This window comes from Myotis nattereri, assembly GCF_964212035.1.
Source record: "Myotis nattereri genome assembly, chromosome: 12".
Lineage (NCBI taxonomy): Eukaryota > Metazoa > Chordata > Mammalia > Chiroptera > Vespertilionidae > Myotis > Myotis nattereri.
In genome coordinates, this window is record NC_138087.1 from 26,953,966 (window position 1) to 26,972,609 (window position 18,644).

General features: G+C 44.2%; 1 protein-coding gene across 14 annotated transcripts in view; it reads left to right on the top strand.

Annotated features, from left to right (window-relative positions):
• NFIB (nuclear factor I B) overlaps positions 1 to 18,644 on the top strand; it is a 442,962-nt gene that overhangs the window by 217,141 nt on the left and 207,177 nt on the right. For 7 of the 14 annotated variants that reach the window (XR_013996633.1, XR_013996634.1, XM_081103049.1 and 4 more), the window contains exons 1-2: positions 2,773 to 3,756; positions 9,872 to 10,403. Coding sequence is in view for 12 of the 14 variants with exons in the window: in XM_081103049.1 (XP_080959175.1) it covers positions 3,727 to 3,756; positions 9,872 to 10,403 (562 nt within the window). In the remaining 2 variants the exon portion in view is untranslated. Of the gene's footprint in view, positions 1 to 2,666; positions 3,757 to 9,332; positions 9,465 to 9,871; positions 10,404 to 18,644 lie in introns of those variants that run through there. The other 7 variants (XM_081103042.1, XM_081103043.1, XM_081103048.1 and 4 more) reach the window with 3 other exon arrangements.

Here is an 18,644-nt window from a genome sequence, read left to right on the forward strand (position 1 = left end):
CAAAAGGAAATGGTTTCTGTTGGTAAGGGAAACTCATCAGGGAGGAGGGGCGGCGATGTCTGCAGACACTTGCCCAGGGCTCAGCACTGGGCCTCTTTTGCCAGGGGACAGCGGCTGGATCTCTGGCTGAAAGGAGTGCTCTCTGGGTGCCAGGATTTCACTGGGGGTGGTGTGGTGAGGAGGGAGGGAAGAAGGGAGGGAAAGAGAGAGACGGGCACTTGATTTTTTTTTAAAGAGACCCCGAAAAATAATGGCTTTTGTAAGAGTCCAGGCATTCAAAGAGGTGTGTTCAAGGACATGAGTGCATTTCTGCCATGGGGAATGTCTTTTATGGTAAATTAACTCCGGTTAAATTGAATATCTGTTCAAAGGGAAACTCTAGTAGTTAAAGCTGGTATTATCAGTAGAGCTTCCCTGCCTGCTCCCCCTCTCCCCCCGCCCCCATGTCGGTGAGAAAGGGATGCAGTGTAATGTACAATACGAAGTGATGCTGGGGGAATTTTTTAAACATTTAAAATGAGATTGCCTAAAAATTTCCGAGAGATAAATGAGTATTTATTTGGATTAACCCCCGCGGTCACCTCATGCCTTTGATCTGTAAAGACTGTCAACTTTATCCTGACTTTTCAAAAAGAAGAAAAGGCCCACACAAAGGAAATTAACGTCGTTAGAACGCCGACTGGAGGATTTTGCCTCGGGGGAGCAGGAGGCTGTGCCCTAAAGGGTTAACGCGGGGTTAGTTCTCGAAATTTCCCCGACGTTACCTGCCTTCCCTGATCCACCGCCCCCTCTCCCCGGCCTCCACTCCCCACCCCCAGCGCCTTTCTTCTCCGGGCCCTTGGTTTACGGGGGCTGCAGCTGGTAGACTTGGCAAGCTCGCCTCATTAAGAGCGCTCTTTGAAAACGGACTGTGTTTGAGCATTTCCCTAATGAGGACAGGACGGGGTTAAAAAGTGACCATTTCATGGTTGACTTGAACCTGCCTACTTTTCTTGATGTGTCGTTGTGAAATGCTTGATGTGGATAACTCCCACTTGGGGAAGGAAAAGTCACTGGTTGCCTCAGGTCCGCGGCGGGGAGAGAAGGGGGGGACCGTGGGCAGAAGCGGGTGAGACCGGGAGAGGAGAAAGTTGAGAAAAAACAATCCAGAGGGAGGGAGAGAGGGTAAGAGAAACGGGGAATCAGGGGAGAGCCTCGGAACACCCCCACAGCACAGTTGGAAGTGGGGGTCTCGCTCCTGGGGCTGGGGCAGTCGAGCCCCACTCCGGGCCCCAACCTTCCGCGGCAGCCCCCGGCTAGGTAGACGCGGAGTTCTTCGCGCTCACTTTTTCTCTCCATTGTCTGGGCAGCCTTTGCTCCTACCTCTTCCCACCCACCCTCTGCGGAAAACAGGGATTTTGGGGGCGGCGTGCGTGAGTCTGCGAGCGCGGCAGAGAGTGCGTGCCGCGGGTAGAGAGGGTGCAAAGCAAACCTCCACCCTTAGAAGACCCAAAATCAAGTTCATTCACTCCGGGGCTGCGGCCGGCGGCCCGGGTGGGGGCGGGGCCCTCGGCGCCCGAGCGGAGCGGGCGCGGCCGCCTCTGCAGGGCAGTAGCGGCACACGCATCCCGCGCGCGCGCGCCCGCCCGTCCGCCCCGCAGCCCCGAGCGCGCCGCGGCCCCGCCCAGCCTGCACCCCGGCGGGGAGGGAGCCGCTTTCCGCTGGCGCCCCGGGCCCTAGGGGGTGGGGGGTGGGGATTGGGAGTGAGCCAGTGGAGCTGCAGGAGGAAGGGAGCGGAGCGGGCCGCGGGATGGGGAGGAGGAGGAGGAGGAGGAGGGAGCGGGCATTGGCGGCAGCTCGGTCCGGTCCTCCCTCTCCGAGCTGGGCCACGTGCACGGGGGCACCCCAGGGAGGGCGGCCGCCGCGGCGAAGCGCCGCTGCTGCGGGGCAGCCCTGGGGCGCGGGCCCCGGAGGGGGAGACCCCGGCAGACCCCGCCTCCTAACGCGCCGGCGCGCCCCAACTACTTGAGCCCAAGTTCGCTCAGGCCCCCGCCTCCCCCGCCTCCCCTCCGCCGGCGGGTGAGCCGGACCGCGCCCGCCCGGGGTGTGAGAGTCGGCGCCCCAGCCTGAGCCCCAGGGCGGCCGGGGTGTGAGGGAATTTTCCATTCGTTCCTTTCTCGGGCCCAGACCGGCTCAGTGTTTCTCCCACTCGGCTGTCCCCGCGGCTTAAAGAGTCCGCAACGAGCATCGAAAGCTCTCTTCCAGGGCGGCTTTTCGTGTGTGTGTGTGTGTGTGTGTGTGTGTGTGTGTGGTGTTGTGGGGAGGGTGCGGGACTTACCAAAAGGGCGGAAAGATCTATTTTGGAAAAAAAAAGAAAACCCCAAAACACAAAAACACAACCCCCCCCCCCCCAAACAACTATGGTTTTGTTGCACTGGTATGAAGCCTTAAACAAATGAGGGAGGGAGGGAGGGAGGGAGAGAGAGAGAGAGAGAGCGAGCATAGGAGAGAGAGAAAAGAGAAGGGAGGGAGGGAGGGAGGGAAAGAGAAGCTGGAGGAGGAGGAGGAAGGTGGGGGGCGGGGGTGTGGAGAGGCTGGTGCAAAAGGAATGCGCGTTTGCAGGAGGAGGAGTAAAGCGATGATTGTGTAATTAAATAATAAAACAATCCTTAAGTCTGATTTGGAGAGAGCTCGAGCGGGGTCCAGAGGGTGGAACCGGTGAATTTTTCAACTTCCAAGTTTTGCAAGGAAAGAAAGCGAGAGAGGGAGGGGGGGAGAGAAAGAGCCCAGAGCAGAAAAGAGAGGAGTTTGGAGCCGAGCGGGAGAGCGGGATTTATCGTTTGGGATTTTTCAGGAGCTCGTTCCGATCCCCTTGGGCTCTGGGCAGCGGCGGCGGCGGCAGCCTCCTCCCTCGGCCGGGTCAGACGCGGGGCGAGGTGGGCGGCCGGGCGGGCGTGGAGAAGCCGGCGCGAGCGGCGGCGGCTGCAGCCAGGGGACCGCGCGTCAGGAGCCTCTTCCACCCGGGAGACCTGTGCTCGCGTCCCCTCCCTCACCCCGGCCTCTCCCTTCTCCCCCCCCCCACCCCGCCCCCACCCGGCCCTCTCCCGCGCGCGCCCCGCCACCCGCGCGCACTCGCTCACGCTCCCTCTCGCGCACACACATGGTCGGCTCGCGGCAAAGTTTCGCCTGCGATCGCCACTCGGGAATCCTGCGGCAGGGCTCCGGGCTGTAACCTTGAACTTTCCCAGTGCGGTGACACATTCTCTCTGCTCTTGCTCCCGCCCTCTTTCCTGCGCCCCCCACCCCGCCTTTTTTAAAAAAGCATTTCACCACCAACCACTACCCCAATCCAACCCGCACCGATCCTTCGCGCACCTCCTAGCTCCCAACAACAACAACAACTGCAAAACAGAAAACAAATCCCCAAACCCAGGCGGAAAGCAACCGGCACCGGCAGCGGCGGCGGCGGCAGCGGCGGCCTGGGAGAGCACGGCCGGCGCGCTCGGACGGCAAGGTCTAAAAGTGTAGATTGGATTTCACCCCGGGAAATCTAGCACGCCGAGTGAACTTGAATCTTTGGCTATTTAAGGAGGACTGGGTTTGTTGCGAAGTTGCGGCGATCCAGCGACCCCGTCCTGATTGATCTCATCGCGGGGCTCCGATGACTGTAAAATGAATAGATGAAATTCTGGCATCTCGAAGATTGTCTTGGGCATCTCCTGGAAAGTGCGTTTTTAAGGCGAAGTCATGATGTATTCTCCCATCTGTCTCACTCAGGTACATGTCTTGATCGCGCTTTGGGGCTTTCTCTCCAGCCCGAAATGCCTTTGTTTTGTTATGTTGCTCTCCTCTGCAGACAGTTCAAGGCTTTTTTAAAAAACTTAACCTCTGAAACCCCCGTCCCTCGAAAAAGTGGCCGGGAGTTGTGACGGGATTTACCGGGCGGCGTGGGAGCCGGCGCGCGGCCTCTAGCCCACGGCCACCGCTCGCGCTCAGCCCCGCGCTCCGGGCACGGAGAGCGGGCGCCCGCGTGCTGCCAGGGCGAGGCCGCCGAGGGTGGGCAGGGCCCGGGCCCACGAGAGCTAGTCCCTGCGCGGCCCCCGGAGTGCGTGCTGCGGCGCGGCGCCTCTGCCCGAGGTGCCCGCCACCCCTCCGGTTCTTGCTCGCGCGCCCTGCGGCAGCCTCGGCTTTAGAGGGGCTTTAGGAGGGAGTAAGCCCTGATCAGCCACCAGTGAACTTGGACGAGGGGACTCGAGCAGGAGTCCTCGTGGGCACCTTTGGACTTCGCTGCGGGCTGTGACCCGGCGACGAAGCCAGGCGGAGGTTGTGGTCGGGGGGATCCATTCCTTTGCTTAATTTGGGGATCTGAAACTCTGGTCCTTCATGATCTGCACTTGGCTGTTTACAGTGACCCCGCCACAAAGGTAGCCTTTACCTTAACACCAGTTAGCTGGTCGTGGTGAAAGTTAAGGACTTTTACAACACGTTCATTTTGTGCAGACCTGTTCATTTGACGATTTTCAGGCGTAGCTCCTATGGCAGAATGTAATGCTGGAAAAAGTAAAGTCTTTTTTTTTTTTTTTAAATATGCACGTTGAAAATTGTCCTAAGACTTTAGGAACAATGTTATGAAATAAAATCCTGGCTTTATACTTTTTGAAAGAGCAGAAATTGTATAATTTTAAACCAGATGGTCAATTGGAAAAGTGACCAGACCGAATAGACTTACCTGGGGGTGGTTTTCATCGCTGCCCAGCTAACTAACCAGCTAAGGAACTCACTAAGTATCTTAGCTCTGAGTTGTTATTTGAAGCAGTATTTTAAACCTCTGTAGGTGTGGGGCAGTTTACTTTAGCTTTTAGGAGGATGTAGCATGATTGGTCATCTATAACCATTTTCTTTGACATTGGCATAAAGACTAAACAGTTAAAGAAGGGTCACCTCCTCTTAGGTGTGTTGCAGTTTAAAAATATTCCAATATCACGATGATGCATTTTTATAAGGGACAAATGATTAAGATTTCAATTGTATGACAATTAGAAGCCATTGTGATTCAAAAGGACTGAGGCATTCATAAATTGTGAATGAAGATGAAAACAATGATAAGGCTTATTCAGTGATTGGATACAGTCCTGTAGCTTTTTGGCTGACACATTTTTTATTGTTTATATTTTGTTTGGCATCTGAGTATGATTAACTTAGATATGGCTATTTTCAGCAAGTAAACGTGCACTTTAATTTAACAAAACTGGAAAAATGAGTTGCTGAGCTACTTGTCCTTTAAAAGCTAAGAATAATGACCAATAAATACGATGATTGAACTGTGTCAGGTAAAACGAATTTCCTTTAGTTGTAAAAGTGACGTTTCATATTACCCATCATCAGGAATTTTTTTTTCGATTTCTGGTAAACTATGGCCATTTGATATTATTTTTACATTATTGAAGCATTATCCAAATAAAACAAATTGAGATAAGCTTTACACTTGCAAAGTACTGACTCACTTATTCTCACCTGTACACGATTGCTTTTCTGTTTTAATTTATGTTTCCAGCATTGGCTTTTTAGAAACATTGCTAGTGATTTACATACACTGCATTTTTTCTTTCCTCTAAACATGTATTGAAAACTCACTAACTTTACCTTAATTTGTGTAAGTTAAAAATAAAATTGCAGCTTCTAGACATATGGACTGTTCGAAGCATATACTGCATCATCATTCTGCTATCACATTAGTAATCAAGAATACATACTCACCAACACTAATTCATGGTGACTAATATTATCTACTGTTTAATAATGTAGATCTATGTTGATGTATTAAAACTATTTTGGGATTTAAAGTCTATGCAAGAGCAGGTATTATAGCTTTAGAATTCTCACTTAACTAATACTCTCTATGTGACTTTATAGGCAAGGTAAGGTGTTGTAAATGTAAGGGCACCTTAATTATGTTGCTTTTCCATCAGATCAATAATTTGGTTTTGTATTGGAAGAGCCTTACAATTGTAGCAAAACACTTTTTTTTGGATTTTAAAATACAAAATAGAGAAACATTCTCAATTGGTTGGAAACTTTATAAAGTTTCAATTGTTGAAATGTCGAGATTTTTTAGAAAGGATTTTAATTCAAAAAGAGCTACAGTTAAAGTTGATATGTAGCAGAATGTTATGCAAAAGTATCAGTGAATCTATAAATCAGTATTTATAAATCAGTATTTATACATCACTGTGAATCAGATATAAAAGGATAATTAAGAACCATCATATATAAGATAGTATTTGCTTTTTCTAAAATTACTGTAAAATCCTTAATAATATAACTTTCACTTGGCATGTTTGCATTTGATTTTTTTTTTATTGTCTTTCAAGTTCTGTAGTTGCATTTTTAAATGGTTTATCGTTAAATAGCAATACTCCAAGAACATCTAGTATTTAGTCATTACCAACTATATTGGTCTAATTTTCCATTCTTTCCATGGAAACCATTGTTGCTGTGAAGAAAAATCAATATTTTTAGTGGAATTAGGACTGTTTGCTTTTATATTTGAAACTTGTAACTAGTTATTTATTTTATCAATTTAGTTAAACTAAAAAGTTTTAAAGAGCATTATTGAATCTCAGTGTATTTTAATAAAAATTCTGGAAGAGCAAGATGATAATATAGAGCCATTAGATCTTAGATCACTTTGATGCCTTGCTTTAAAAAATAATTTTCATAATTGTTTAAAGTGTTATTGTGATAATCTATTAATTAGGACGTTTGAATACCTTAATCACCTTTTTTTGGGATGAAGACAGTTACTGTGCCTCATATTAATGCCACTCAAAATTATGAAAAGTATATTGCAACTTAGCATTAGAAAACAATCACACTTCGGAGATGACATTTTAGGCACGCTAATACAGAAATATATGTGACATAGCAAACCTCTACTTAGCATCATTTTTTTGAGGACATATTTTATCAGTAAGTGCTTCACTTGAATGGAATCCTCATAATAGTAGAGCCCTGAAATATATTAGGGCAACTTTGTGGACTGTGAGAGTTTGCTATTCCTATTTAACAATAATGAAAACAATTTTTTAAAACATTACTTAGCAGCATCGGTGACAAACTCAAGGCAACTTCATAAAGCATTGTTTTGTGTGCAGTTACTGAGACATTCTAAATTCAACCCTCAACTTGCAGTTTGATTGTTTCAAAATAATTTATTAAAATTTTGAGATCTGTTACGTGATAGATGATTTGAAACGCAAACAAATGTAATCGAAAGTATGTTTGATGTCTTTATAAGAAAAACGAAATGTCACTGAACATAGTACTTAAGGATGCAAGTACTTAAGAGTTCCCGCATTGCTTAATATCTGTTAAAATAATTCTGCATTTTTAAAAGCATGAAAAGGGTAAAATGAGTGACACAGAGCTGCCCTCCATGTACTCGTTACATTCTCAAGTTTTTAGTTTATGAGTGTATAGATGTACGTTTTTTAGTCATATCAATAACTCATACTTTAAAAGTCAGGTTGTATGTATAGGAAGTGAATTCCCAAAGCATGTTTAAGCCCACATTTCCTTGAGCAGGGTTCCTTTTGCATATGTTTCGAAGGGGGATAAACAAACTTTTTGTAGTTGCAGTGAGAGCTGAAAGCATGGCATCAGAAAGGGTATGGAGATAGGGAGGTCTTATCATGGGCTATGATTGCTGTGAGCAGGGCTGCCTTCCCACACAAAGAACAGATTGTGGTTTAACTCTTTCCATGGCCTAGTTTAATGTGCTCGCATAGTAACTGAATTGTTCGAATCTCTGCTGGAAACTACTGATCGGTTTAATGATTTCCTCCATGGCATTTGGTTATACCTCATGCTGTGATATAATCATCTGTATTCTGCAGTGTTATAAAATTTTGATTTATATGTATCCTGCTGTAGGAGTGTTTTATGACAATATGTTAAAACCCTTGATAACTGCGTTCTTGATTGGATGGGACATGCACCTCTCCCTTTTCTGAACTGCAAACGGCTAACATGCCGCAGTCTTTAGCGTTGAAACTTTGCGTCTCATCATAAAAAATGGATTCCTAACTACATGGGATTTTCGGGACACCTTCTTTGTTAGAGTGCCATTAGTTGTACTTTTATCATCTTTAACCTAATGGAATTCATCAGTCTGCTGGTTAAATAGAATTGATTCCACATAGTCCAGGGTGACTGTCACTAGTGTATACATTCTAACATGGGAGATGATCAGTCAGAGAAAGTTATTTCATGACTGGCTGGAGTGACAATACAGTTAACGTGACCAGGAAAGTGGCCGCGGTGGGAGTTCTTGCTTGCTTCACATCTCAGCTTATTGCACGCATGCAGTATGCGTGCACAAGATGTGAAGGGCTTTTTCTGAGCTCGTGAGACAGGTTTTACCTACGGCAGGAAATAAGGAAACACGGACTGCTTTGGAAAGCAACTTGAAATATTTGTAGGTAAAGATTATCTTCCACTCCTTGTGCTTCCCTTCCTTGAAAAAGGCTTAGGTGAAACAGGCAGGAAGAAAAGTGCAGGAGCCTAAGGTAAAACCACTTAATTCGGAGGATAGGCTAGTAAACCATCTGTATGCACTCGCGCAGACTTGCAAGCACATGATAGGTGCGCCCACCATCCTGCCCGAGAGCTCGTGAGCGTAGCAAATGAATCATATTGATTCCACAAAAGCAGTGAGTGACCAGCCGTGCAATCCTGGTGTCACCCTGCCACTACATGCAGAGACACAAAGAATGTAAAGTTGGTGCCAAGTTGCCATTTTTCATTGTTCACCTCAGATTGATTTTTTTTAAAGGCGTTTAGAATAATTGCTGTACTCATGTGATCAGTTAACAAATTAACTGAGGCTGTGGGGCTTCAGATTCTAGAGAAAAAGCTGCCGCAAGAACATTTGTGTAATTTTCGTTTTCAGCTTTACAAACTTTTCTTTAAAAAATGCAAGAGTGTCTGCGTGTCTGTGAGAGAGCAGGAGAGTGTTGCGTGTGTGTGTGTGTATGTGCGTGTGTGCGTGTGTGTGTCTGTGTGTGTGTGTGTGTGTGTGTGTGTGGTGGGGGCTCCTGGTGGTGGAGGGGGCGAATGCATTGCTCAAAGTATGGAAACCTCTGTTCAGGACACTGATACACAGGCTGCGTCCTTTGCCCACTTTCCCTCACTGTATACCGGTTTCTCTAGTTACCACTCTTGGAATGGTGCTGTTTCAGTGTTGGAATGTTGGACGTTTGATAAGAAAATGGATCAAGTTTAATGGCGCATGCTCTTTGTGCCACCAGCAGCCTCTTGCTGAGAGCATGCTCCGAAAGCGGGAACTGTGTGGCATTGCACTGAGCATCTACATGCTTTGTGTTTCTGTGCCACAGAGGAGAGAAATGAACTGTGGCATGGCTCCTGCCTTCTGAACAGCTCTGCTCCGGTTAAAAAAAAAATCTCACTGTGTTCTTTGTAAAATGGTACTGCGTAGTATTAGTTGGTCAATCCAATATTTAAATATGGAATTATGTGCCAAGCACCTTGGTTGCTTACGTTTTACAGAATGTAGGATATCTGGTGGGAATGAGGGGGATGGGGCCGGAGTGGAAATACAAATGTAAACCTTATTTTATTTTTAGGAGGGAGAATCAACCTGTGCATTTTGGTAGAAAAGGGGCAGCTTGGCATACTTGATTTTCTTCTCGTTCTACTGTTTTGGTCATTTTAAATAAGGAAAGAATATTATTTTTTATGCGTAACTTTTTGTGCTGAATTGGGAATGCACTGTGGTCTTATTTTTATTTTACTTTATTATTTTATTTTATTTAATTTGAGCCTTTAAAGCAAAACTGACCATGTATGTTTTCTCTTTCCTTGTCTCCCGCAGGATGAATTTCACCCATTCATTGAGGCCCTTCTTCCGCATGTCCGTGCAATCGCCTATACTTGGTTCAACCTGCAGGCTCGGAAACGCAAGTACTTTAAAAAGCACGAGAAGCGAATGTCAAAGGATGAAGAAAGAGCAGTCAAAGATGAGCTTCTCAGCGAAAAGCCTGAAATCAAACAGAAGTGGGCGTCCAGGCTCCTGGCCAAACTGCGCAAAGATATCCGCCAGGAGTACCGAGAGGACTTTGTGCTCACCGTGACTGGCAAGAAGCACCCGTGCTGTGTCTTATCCAATCCCGACCAGAAGGGTAAGATTAGGAGAATCGACTGCCTGCGACAGGCAGACAAAGTCTGGCGTCTGGATCTAGTCATGGTGATCCTGTTCAAAGGCATCCCCTTGGAAAGTACCGATGGAGAGCGGCTCATGAAATCCCCTCATTGCACAAACCCAGCACTTTGTGTCCAGCCACATCACATCACAGTGTCAGTTAAGGAGCTTGATTTGTTTTTGGCCTACTACGTGCAGGAGCAAGGTAGGATTGTTCTTTCTTCTCGCACCGCAAACACTGCCCACAAGTCCCATGTCCGGGATGTCTGGCTCGGGTTGAACGGTCCTGGAGGCCCCTAGATCTCCCCCCTCACCCCCTCTGGGTAGGGTGGCATGCTGTCTTCCACTCAGGTGCCCACTGCCCCGTGCAAGCCCTGGAAATAGACGCGGCGCTTTCATACCTGGATAGGCGTGGATATTTAAAGAAAGACCACACAGAGATACGTTTGCACATGTCTTTGAAATAATCTACCTTTTTTCAAAGACACAGAATATTCTGAAAAATATGGTTTATGACACTTTGCCGTTTTGTCTTAAGGCTACATTCCTTGCACCATATTTTCTCAATGTGAAAATGTAACTTTATTTATGAATAGTTGAAGCGCGCTTTAAAAAATCTTTGTATTACCCTCAGAACTAATGAGGGAGGTGAACCTAGTGCACGCATCTAGTGCTATTGCACTGAAAATAGAATTAACGTTTCCTATTACAAAATGCTCAGATAGCCAGTATCAGAGAGTATATTTTATGGCAGACCTAGACTTACTTCATTTAAATGTTTCTATCAGTACCTACTTTTGATTGTATGATATTCTCGGTAGGTTAAGTGGACTATTGTTGTTTAAATAATTTGTTATAATATTTTTCCAGAGTGACTTTGGAACACTTAATATTGTTAGTTTACTTAAATGTAAATTCATAAAACTTACCGAGGAGAAAAGTTGCAGCTCTTCTGATAGAACAAAAAAAGAAAGTGGACCAGTTACACTGGTTTAAAATAAATCTAAAAAAGAATGCAGAAACCACACACCATACCTATTTTTTTTAAAAAAAAATACTTGATAAAGAGAGTGATATAAATATTGCCTCAATAATTCAAAAATAGGTGATATTTTTGCTGAGTGTTTTTTGAGTCGATGAAATATGTTTCCTTACTATTTTTATTTTTCTTCACATATTTTCCTTAAGTAGGTGAGAATTTCTTTTCTTCAAATCAATGTGTCAGGATATAGATGGCCTGGTATGAGTAACAGTCCATAGTACAACATTATTTTGAAAAACAGCATACCAAAAGTGGGCAGAAGTTTGATCTGCTACACATGGTGGGTTATTTCCTAACTTGGCCTGGCGGTAGGGAAAATGGCCTATAGATAGTCAGGTAGGCAGATGGTTATCTGATATTTGTCAAATAAATGTGGGACTTAATACAGTGGTATGAACTTTATTATCATCCAGAAGATAAAACATCAAAATTACTCTGCCTCATAAATCTAGGTAACTTACTATGTGCTTTTTGTCTTTATCTTTCCTTGATACAATTTTAGAGATATGTTTACATGTCATTTAACCTTTTTTTTTTGTTTGATTTTAAATAATGGTGCTGGACATCATACATACATTGGGAAATACTGCCTTTTTAAAAAAAAAGAGAAACATTACATTTATTATTATTTCTATGCATTTAAGAATTAAAGTCCAAGTAATGATGGTTTGGGGAAAATACATATTTTCACCCTATGTGTCCTAAAATAAAAGGTGATTAGCACATGACACTTAATTTGATTGGCAGCTGTCTAGGAGGTGACATTTTAAGGTGGGTTGTACGTATGTGCTGGCTTGACTGTAAATGTATTGTAGCTGTGTTGTGAAAGTCAAGGCTAGAAGTAAAGTTTTTAAAAGTGGGTCATGTAACTTTTTAGTGCAGTGTAGGGAAGATTTGCAAGCATTTGACTGCTGCTCACATTTTAACTTGCTTGAAGACTAGTCTGTGAGGTGTGCACGTATGGACATCCACTCCCAGGGCAGGCAGCCAGTTCTCTGGGCTGATGAGCTGACAATAAAGAACATACCCCTTAGATTTGTGAAGATAGATTGAAGAAAGAAAGAAAAACGCACAAAATGCTTTCTGCATTGCACCATCCGTCATGAGAATCATAAAGCTTGAAGCAACTCTTGGAGACCACATTTTCAGATCCAACATTGATTTTGCTGTTGTTTCGAGGCTTCGCCATAAAAACCTTTCATTATTTTACCCTGTGCATCTAATTTGTGTCCTCCCCTACCTGCCAGTACATCATCTCTTCTTAACATCTGTTGGCTCTTTCTTTGGAAAAAAAAAAAAATCACATCAGGATGCTTTTGTGTTTTCCCTTCTTCAAAACTTTTTTTTTTATTTTTGGGCAAATATAGGCTAATGATGTCGTTTTGCAGTTGATTAAGGAAGGCATCTTAAAAGATAAGTCTGCAGTCAGTGAGGGCTGCCTGTTTTCCACAGTGACCTTTTATTTCTCCTCTAAGTGCAAGAAAACCCACGTAAGTCTGTTTTATATATCAGGTAAAGAAGTACAAAGAAAAACATGAAAGAAAAATCAGAAAAGAAAAATGTGATGTTTGCCATGGAATGAGCAACAACATTACCTTTCCCCCTTTTTTCTTTCTTGCCTCACTTCTAAACGACTGGGAGGAAAACGAGAGAGAGAGAACAGGGAGAATGCCAAAGATGGTTGCCACTGGCACCAGGATTGGCATCAGCCCCTCTTTGTTTAGCTCAGGATGCCTGTGATTTGTTAGTTGGCATCCGCATTGCAGTGTGGAGTGATGTTACAATATATTGACAATTTCCAGATCTAGAAATGTCAATAGTCCTCTTGGTTATTTATCCAAGATCATAAACTGCATCTCTTCTCCAGGATGAAATAAAGACCAACATATAATAAAGTTCCATTGTTGACCAACTTCCTATGCTTTTCTTTTTCCCTCTTTCTCTCTTGGTTCAACCCACACACACTTTTTTTTTTTTTTCATGCCCAGAAGCCTCATCTTTTTTTTTTTTTTAAATGTGGAAAGAGTTACTATAGCTTTGACACAAGCTATAGTGCTACATCTGCATCTGATATGGTTTTGGGGAAAATTTATGCATTTCGAAATCATTTTTGATATATAGTTCATTAGACTTTTGCATCACATGGCCGCAAGGCAGTATTTTCTTTAAAGCTCAACCTCTTTGTTATTCAGCTTCTTCTGTGCATATAGACTGGTTGGCCGCAATTTAGCCCATTTTTTCTATTTCTCTACATTAGCAAAGGGTCATGTTCAGTAGAGTCATTTGTAACATTATGTAACCCCTCCCGCTTTACCTAAAATATACACATCATTTGGGAGTAGCTGCGTTTAAATCCATAAAATCACTGGACGTTATTGATGCAGAGGGCTGCGCTTCGGCTGTTTCGTTGCTACAAGAACCGCCATTTTGTTTGTGAAGTGCCAGGCGAGGGGAAAAAAAAAGGCAGACAGTGTGCTTGATGCCAATAATGGTTGCCAGTGGCACCGAGGTTGGCATCAGACCCTCTTTGTCTAGTTGCTGAATGCCTTTGATTCGTTGGTTGGCATCCGCATTGCAGTGGGCACACTGGAAAGTTTCTGACAATCCCTGAATGAAAGCTGCTTGCTTGTTTGCTGCAGCAAACCTTAGCTAATGTAAAACCCTTTCTTTCTTTTTTTACTTTTAGGGTTTTTATTTTTTATTTTTTAAGATTGGGACAGATTAAAGGCAAAAAAAAAAAAAAAGAAAAAAAAAGAAAGAAAGAAAGCTCTAAAGGGGCCTCCATTTCCCCAAAGATATTAAAGATGTCCAATGATTCCTGGGCAGGTGGTACCTCTTCCCCATATTGTCTTTGTTATTGTGTGTATGAAAGCAAAGCAAAGCAAAACAACACACAAAAAGCAGGCAAGCCTCGCACAGCACACCTTCCAGAGACACACGTGTGCTTCCTATAGGATTCGGGCTGTGCTAGGAGGAGGGTGTGGAGGACCAGCCAAATGGAGCGGTGTGTGGTGTGTTCATTAGGACTGACTATTTCTTTCAGTCACATCACCACGTACCGTCCACTCCCACACTCCCAAAATGTACACCAACATGTTGAGAGGACCTCACTTTTCTTTCCAGTTAGTGTAAATGATTAAAAAAATATATATATGTATATGAGTAAGCCTGAAGGAGGAAACCTGTGTTTTTAAGGTCTGATATAAATCCGGCATCCCTGAATGTTTCAGTGCTGCACCAAAACCTGGCCAAATTCTCAGTGCACAGTTCTGCACACCAGGAAAGCCAACCAAAAGGCTGAAATAATTTTGGTTGAAGTTTCCTAGACAGTTAGCATTAATATTGCTTTCTAGTCAACCGCCATTCTCTGGTTAATTAATCAGAAGGATTAGCAGTTCTACCCAAAGCTCTGCACAGAAGGAAGTCTGGCCTATGGGAGGCCTGGCGTTGCCAGGCTGGGCCCTGCCTGAAGGGGAAAGGAAGCCGGGTGGGGTGAGGCAGTGGGACTGGGCTTTCTCAGAGGCAGTGCAGAGTTCTGAGGAAAGAGAGGTCGCAACGCACGAGACCTTTAGAGAGCTCAGGAGGTAGTCGCTGTTGTCATGAGTGTAGCAGATTAGAGTTTGAAGGAAGTCAGCCTAACTGATTTTTGGACCGTACTTTGCACTCGTATTAAACATGTTTTGGAGGCTAGCGAGAGTTCAGGAACCTCATGGCTCCCGGCCGAGGGGCATTTGCCTTAGCCTCGTGGCTCCCTGAAAACTGCGATCCACTGTTAGGGGGCCACTGCCTTATTTGATGGTTAAATGTTCATTAAAGTACACGTTGAAGTTTTGAAAACTACGACTTGTTTACAGGGGAGGTTGTAATCCTGCTTGTTTTTGAAACGGAACCCTTCCTGGTTGTCACATACCATCAGCAAGGAAGTGAATGCTAGGAATTATTTTCCTCCTTCAGCCCCTGACTTCTGGAATCCTTTGGGGGCAACAGTTGTTTCTTTATGAAAAGCTTAAGGAGATAATTGTTTGCGAGTTGACAGCGGGCTTTAACATTTTAATACATTCCACTTCGTTTGCAGGTATTTCCCATCACGGGGAACTGGACGCTTTCACAGTGTGTTAAAATGAGGATGATCTGGGGTGTGCCGGCCCTGTGAAAGGCTGGAGAGCATGACGTCTGTAAGCGCGTTTGATTAAGGGGACCACTGCTAAGTTTTCCTATCCCGCATCCTGTCCTTGACTGAACTCCTGAACTCTAGTGCTCATTTGTTTGCATTCTGGCTCGCACACAGTTCACCAGATAAAGAAGGGCTCTTATTGGCATGTCTGATGCCTAGGCTTAATGAGACCTTTGTGGGAACATATATTGCAAGATAAGATACTTAGCAGTTTTCTTACTGATAAGAAGAAAACACGGTCTGAGGGGCCAGCAGCTTGCTCTCTGTGCCACCATGTCCCTGCCATGAGATGGTATGGCCAGACAACTCAAGAGTTAAACTCTGAGGCCCCACATGCCAGCTGGGGAGGCTTGGCATCTGGGTTCTGATATGGCAGACTAAGCTCTTGCATTGCTCTTAATATGATCTCACTTTTCAAAGGGGAGAGAGAGAGAGAGAGAGAGAGAGAGAGAGAGAGAGAGAGAGAGAGAGAAGAGAGGAGGGGGGGGAGAGAGGAGAGAGGAGAGGGACAGAGCAGAGAGAAAGAGGCAGGCTCATTTGTACTACCAATTATGATTCTTGGATATTTAAAAACTATAATAACCCACTTTCTAGAGGCAGCAAAGGTTGGTAAATATCCCAGTGACAGTGTTAGGCACCCCTCCACACTTGTACTGTCCCTCCAGACACACAGCCCTACATATTTTGAGATAAAAATATTCATCTAGATAATAGATTTGGATTTGCAAATGTGGCACACCTTGCCTCCTGTGTGGCAAAAGAACTCCATAGGTAAAGAACTGAGATGATGTCCGTTATTCAGGAATAGTGGCAATTTGGGGGAAATGTGAATTGCTGTGACAGGGGACGATGGTTGGGCTTCCAAAAGGTGTCCCCCCCCCCACCCCCCACTCCCCCCTCGAACAGTGCAGTCGGTGCCTGGAGACTTGGAGCTGGGCAGGAGCCATTCAGGGAGCCCACTTATTGCCCCTGCTTTAGTTCTTTAAAGTTTCTAAAGTGGTTGTGGTACCTTGGAAGTATGTCTACGGATAAATGTAATATAGATTTGGTAGGATTTTTTAATTTACTTGTTTTTCCCTGAATTTGAGAGGAAACTGCCAAAAGGAAATCACAGTATTAATCCTCCATGAACTTTTTCCTTTTAAATTTGGCACCACAATTTGAAACAACAACCCAAGATATCTGACTTTCACTATGCTTGGTGGATGGAAAGCCTAGACCAGTGGGCTCCTTAAAGAACTCTTTTAGAGGACTCTGGCTCTTCCCACCTCTGCCAACTGGTTATAATTTAAGTATCTAAAGAGGGGGGGACCCATTGGGTAGCTGTGTCAGAATCTTCTGGAATTCCTAAAGTTGAGATGAGTTTTCATTTCTGTCATCCCAGTGGCTTACATGATAACTAACTATAATAAAAGGGCTAATGATTGCTTTTGTGTGAAGCTCAAGATTTGCAGAGGGTGGAAATAGCATTACATTCTCATTGAAATAGGAAATTCTTAAATGCCTGTGAATTATGGGTGAAGGCAAGGGAGATCCCTGGCTCTGAAAGTAGCTTTCGCCGGGGAGGGGGGCGGGGCGGGGGAGAAGTTTCTCTGCAGTGTGTAAAAAAGAACAGCATTCGCTAGTTTGAGGTTGATGCAAGTCGAACTCGGGACACTGAGGCGTTTTTCAGTGTCCGTGCTGCGGCAGAGCAAATGATTAGCCAGCATAAGGTTCAAAGCAAAGTTTTCTAACTCCCCCCCCCCCCCTCCATCCTTGTGGAGGAGGAATACTTTTAGAAATCTCAAGGACTGGTGGTTATGCGATCGGAAACTGGAGTTATTACAGCAGCACGCCTCAGTGCCAAGCATAGCAAGAGGGGAGCTTCCTCATAATCACGCTCACTTCTGTGGCAGCGTGGTATGTCTTCTCATGTTAAAGTGCATTCTTGGGCCCTTGAACTCCAATTATGTGATGTGGTTAATTTAACTGAATTCAGTTGTGAGGATTTGGCCTAGAGAACAGATCCTCAAACTGCAGAGAACTTGTGAAAATGAAGTGTGCGCAGTGAGGAGAGAGTCTGTGGGGTTAGCTTGTATTAGCCTGAGCATTACAGGATGTGAGGCTAATGGGACTTGAATGGTTGGGCTTTTTGGTTGTTATATTATTCAGAAAATTGGAAGAAATGGCTACCAATTAACCAACGAGGTGGAAAGACCTTGAGGCTGAATTGAAGGCCACACGTACCCCCTCAAAAAAAATTTTTTTTCCTGGAAATTTAAGTGATATTCTAAGATGGGAATGCAAACTGTTCTTGTGCATAAATATATGGTTTGTAATAAAACACTTAGATACACATATTTTCTCTGTTTATAATGATCGTTTATACAGGACAGCATTGATGAATCACAGACAAATTAAAGAACTCTGAATAAGGACTATATAATTGAAAATATGGGGTGATGGATGAAGTAATTTTACTAGCTGAGAGTTGCCTGGAGGTTGTATATTTTCAGAAATTTAAGTCAGTTCAGAGCATGTAGTAAGTTATGGCTGAAGCACAAATCAGTTGAAAATGGGATTTGTTTAAGTAAGTGCAAAAAAGAAAAAATCAGAATTGCTTTTGAAAAAAGATTATTTAACCCAAATATATGCAGTTTTCAAATTCTGGTTAGCTTCAAAATAGAAAATTCAATAAATAGTATCCAGTTGAATTTTAAAATACATAGATCTCCCACGAAATCACACAAAAGCATTTAACAAACATCTGTTAATATTGTGACATAAATATATATTCTGATGTTGAATGAAGCTGAATTTTTTTTTTTTTTCAAAACTCCCATTGGGGAAAAAAAAATACATGGGAGAAATGAATTGCTGTTAACAGGAATGGTAGAGTTTAGAACACAAATCTAGTCATGAGCCCAGATGTTAAGAAAGTTATTTGAAAGAGGGCGAATTCTGTAATTCATGTGCGTAGGGGATTACATTCACGTCTATGTTAATAACACGAGGATGTCAATATGAAGTCTATACCCCTCTATTAGTGAATTCCAAAGTGTGAAAAATGTTCCTGCTTAGGACAACTTGTATTTTATTATTCTGACATCTGCAGTTTCTGGATGGATTACCTTAAATTTGCTATGCTATGTTAAAAGCCTTGTTTTATGAGGTCGGTCTCAGCGTCTGGCCTTGGTGTCAGGAACCCTGCTACGTGATGCAACTCGCCTTGTTAGGTTTAATTGACCAAA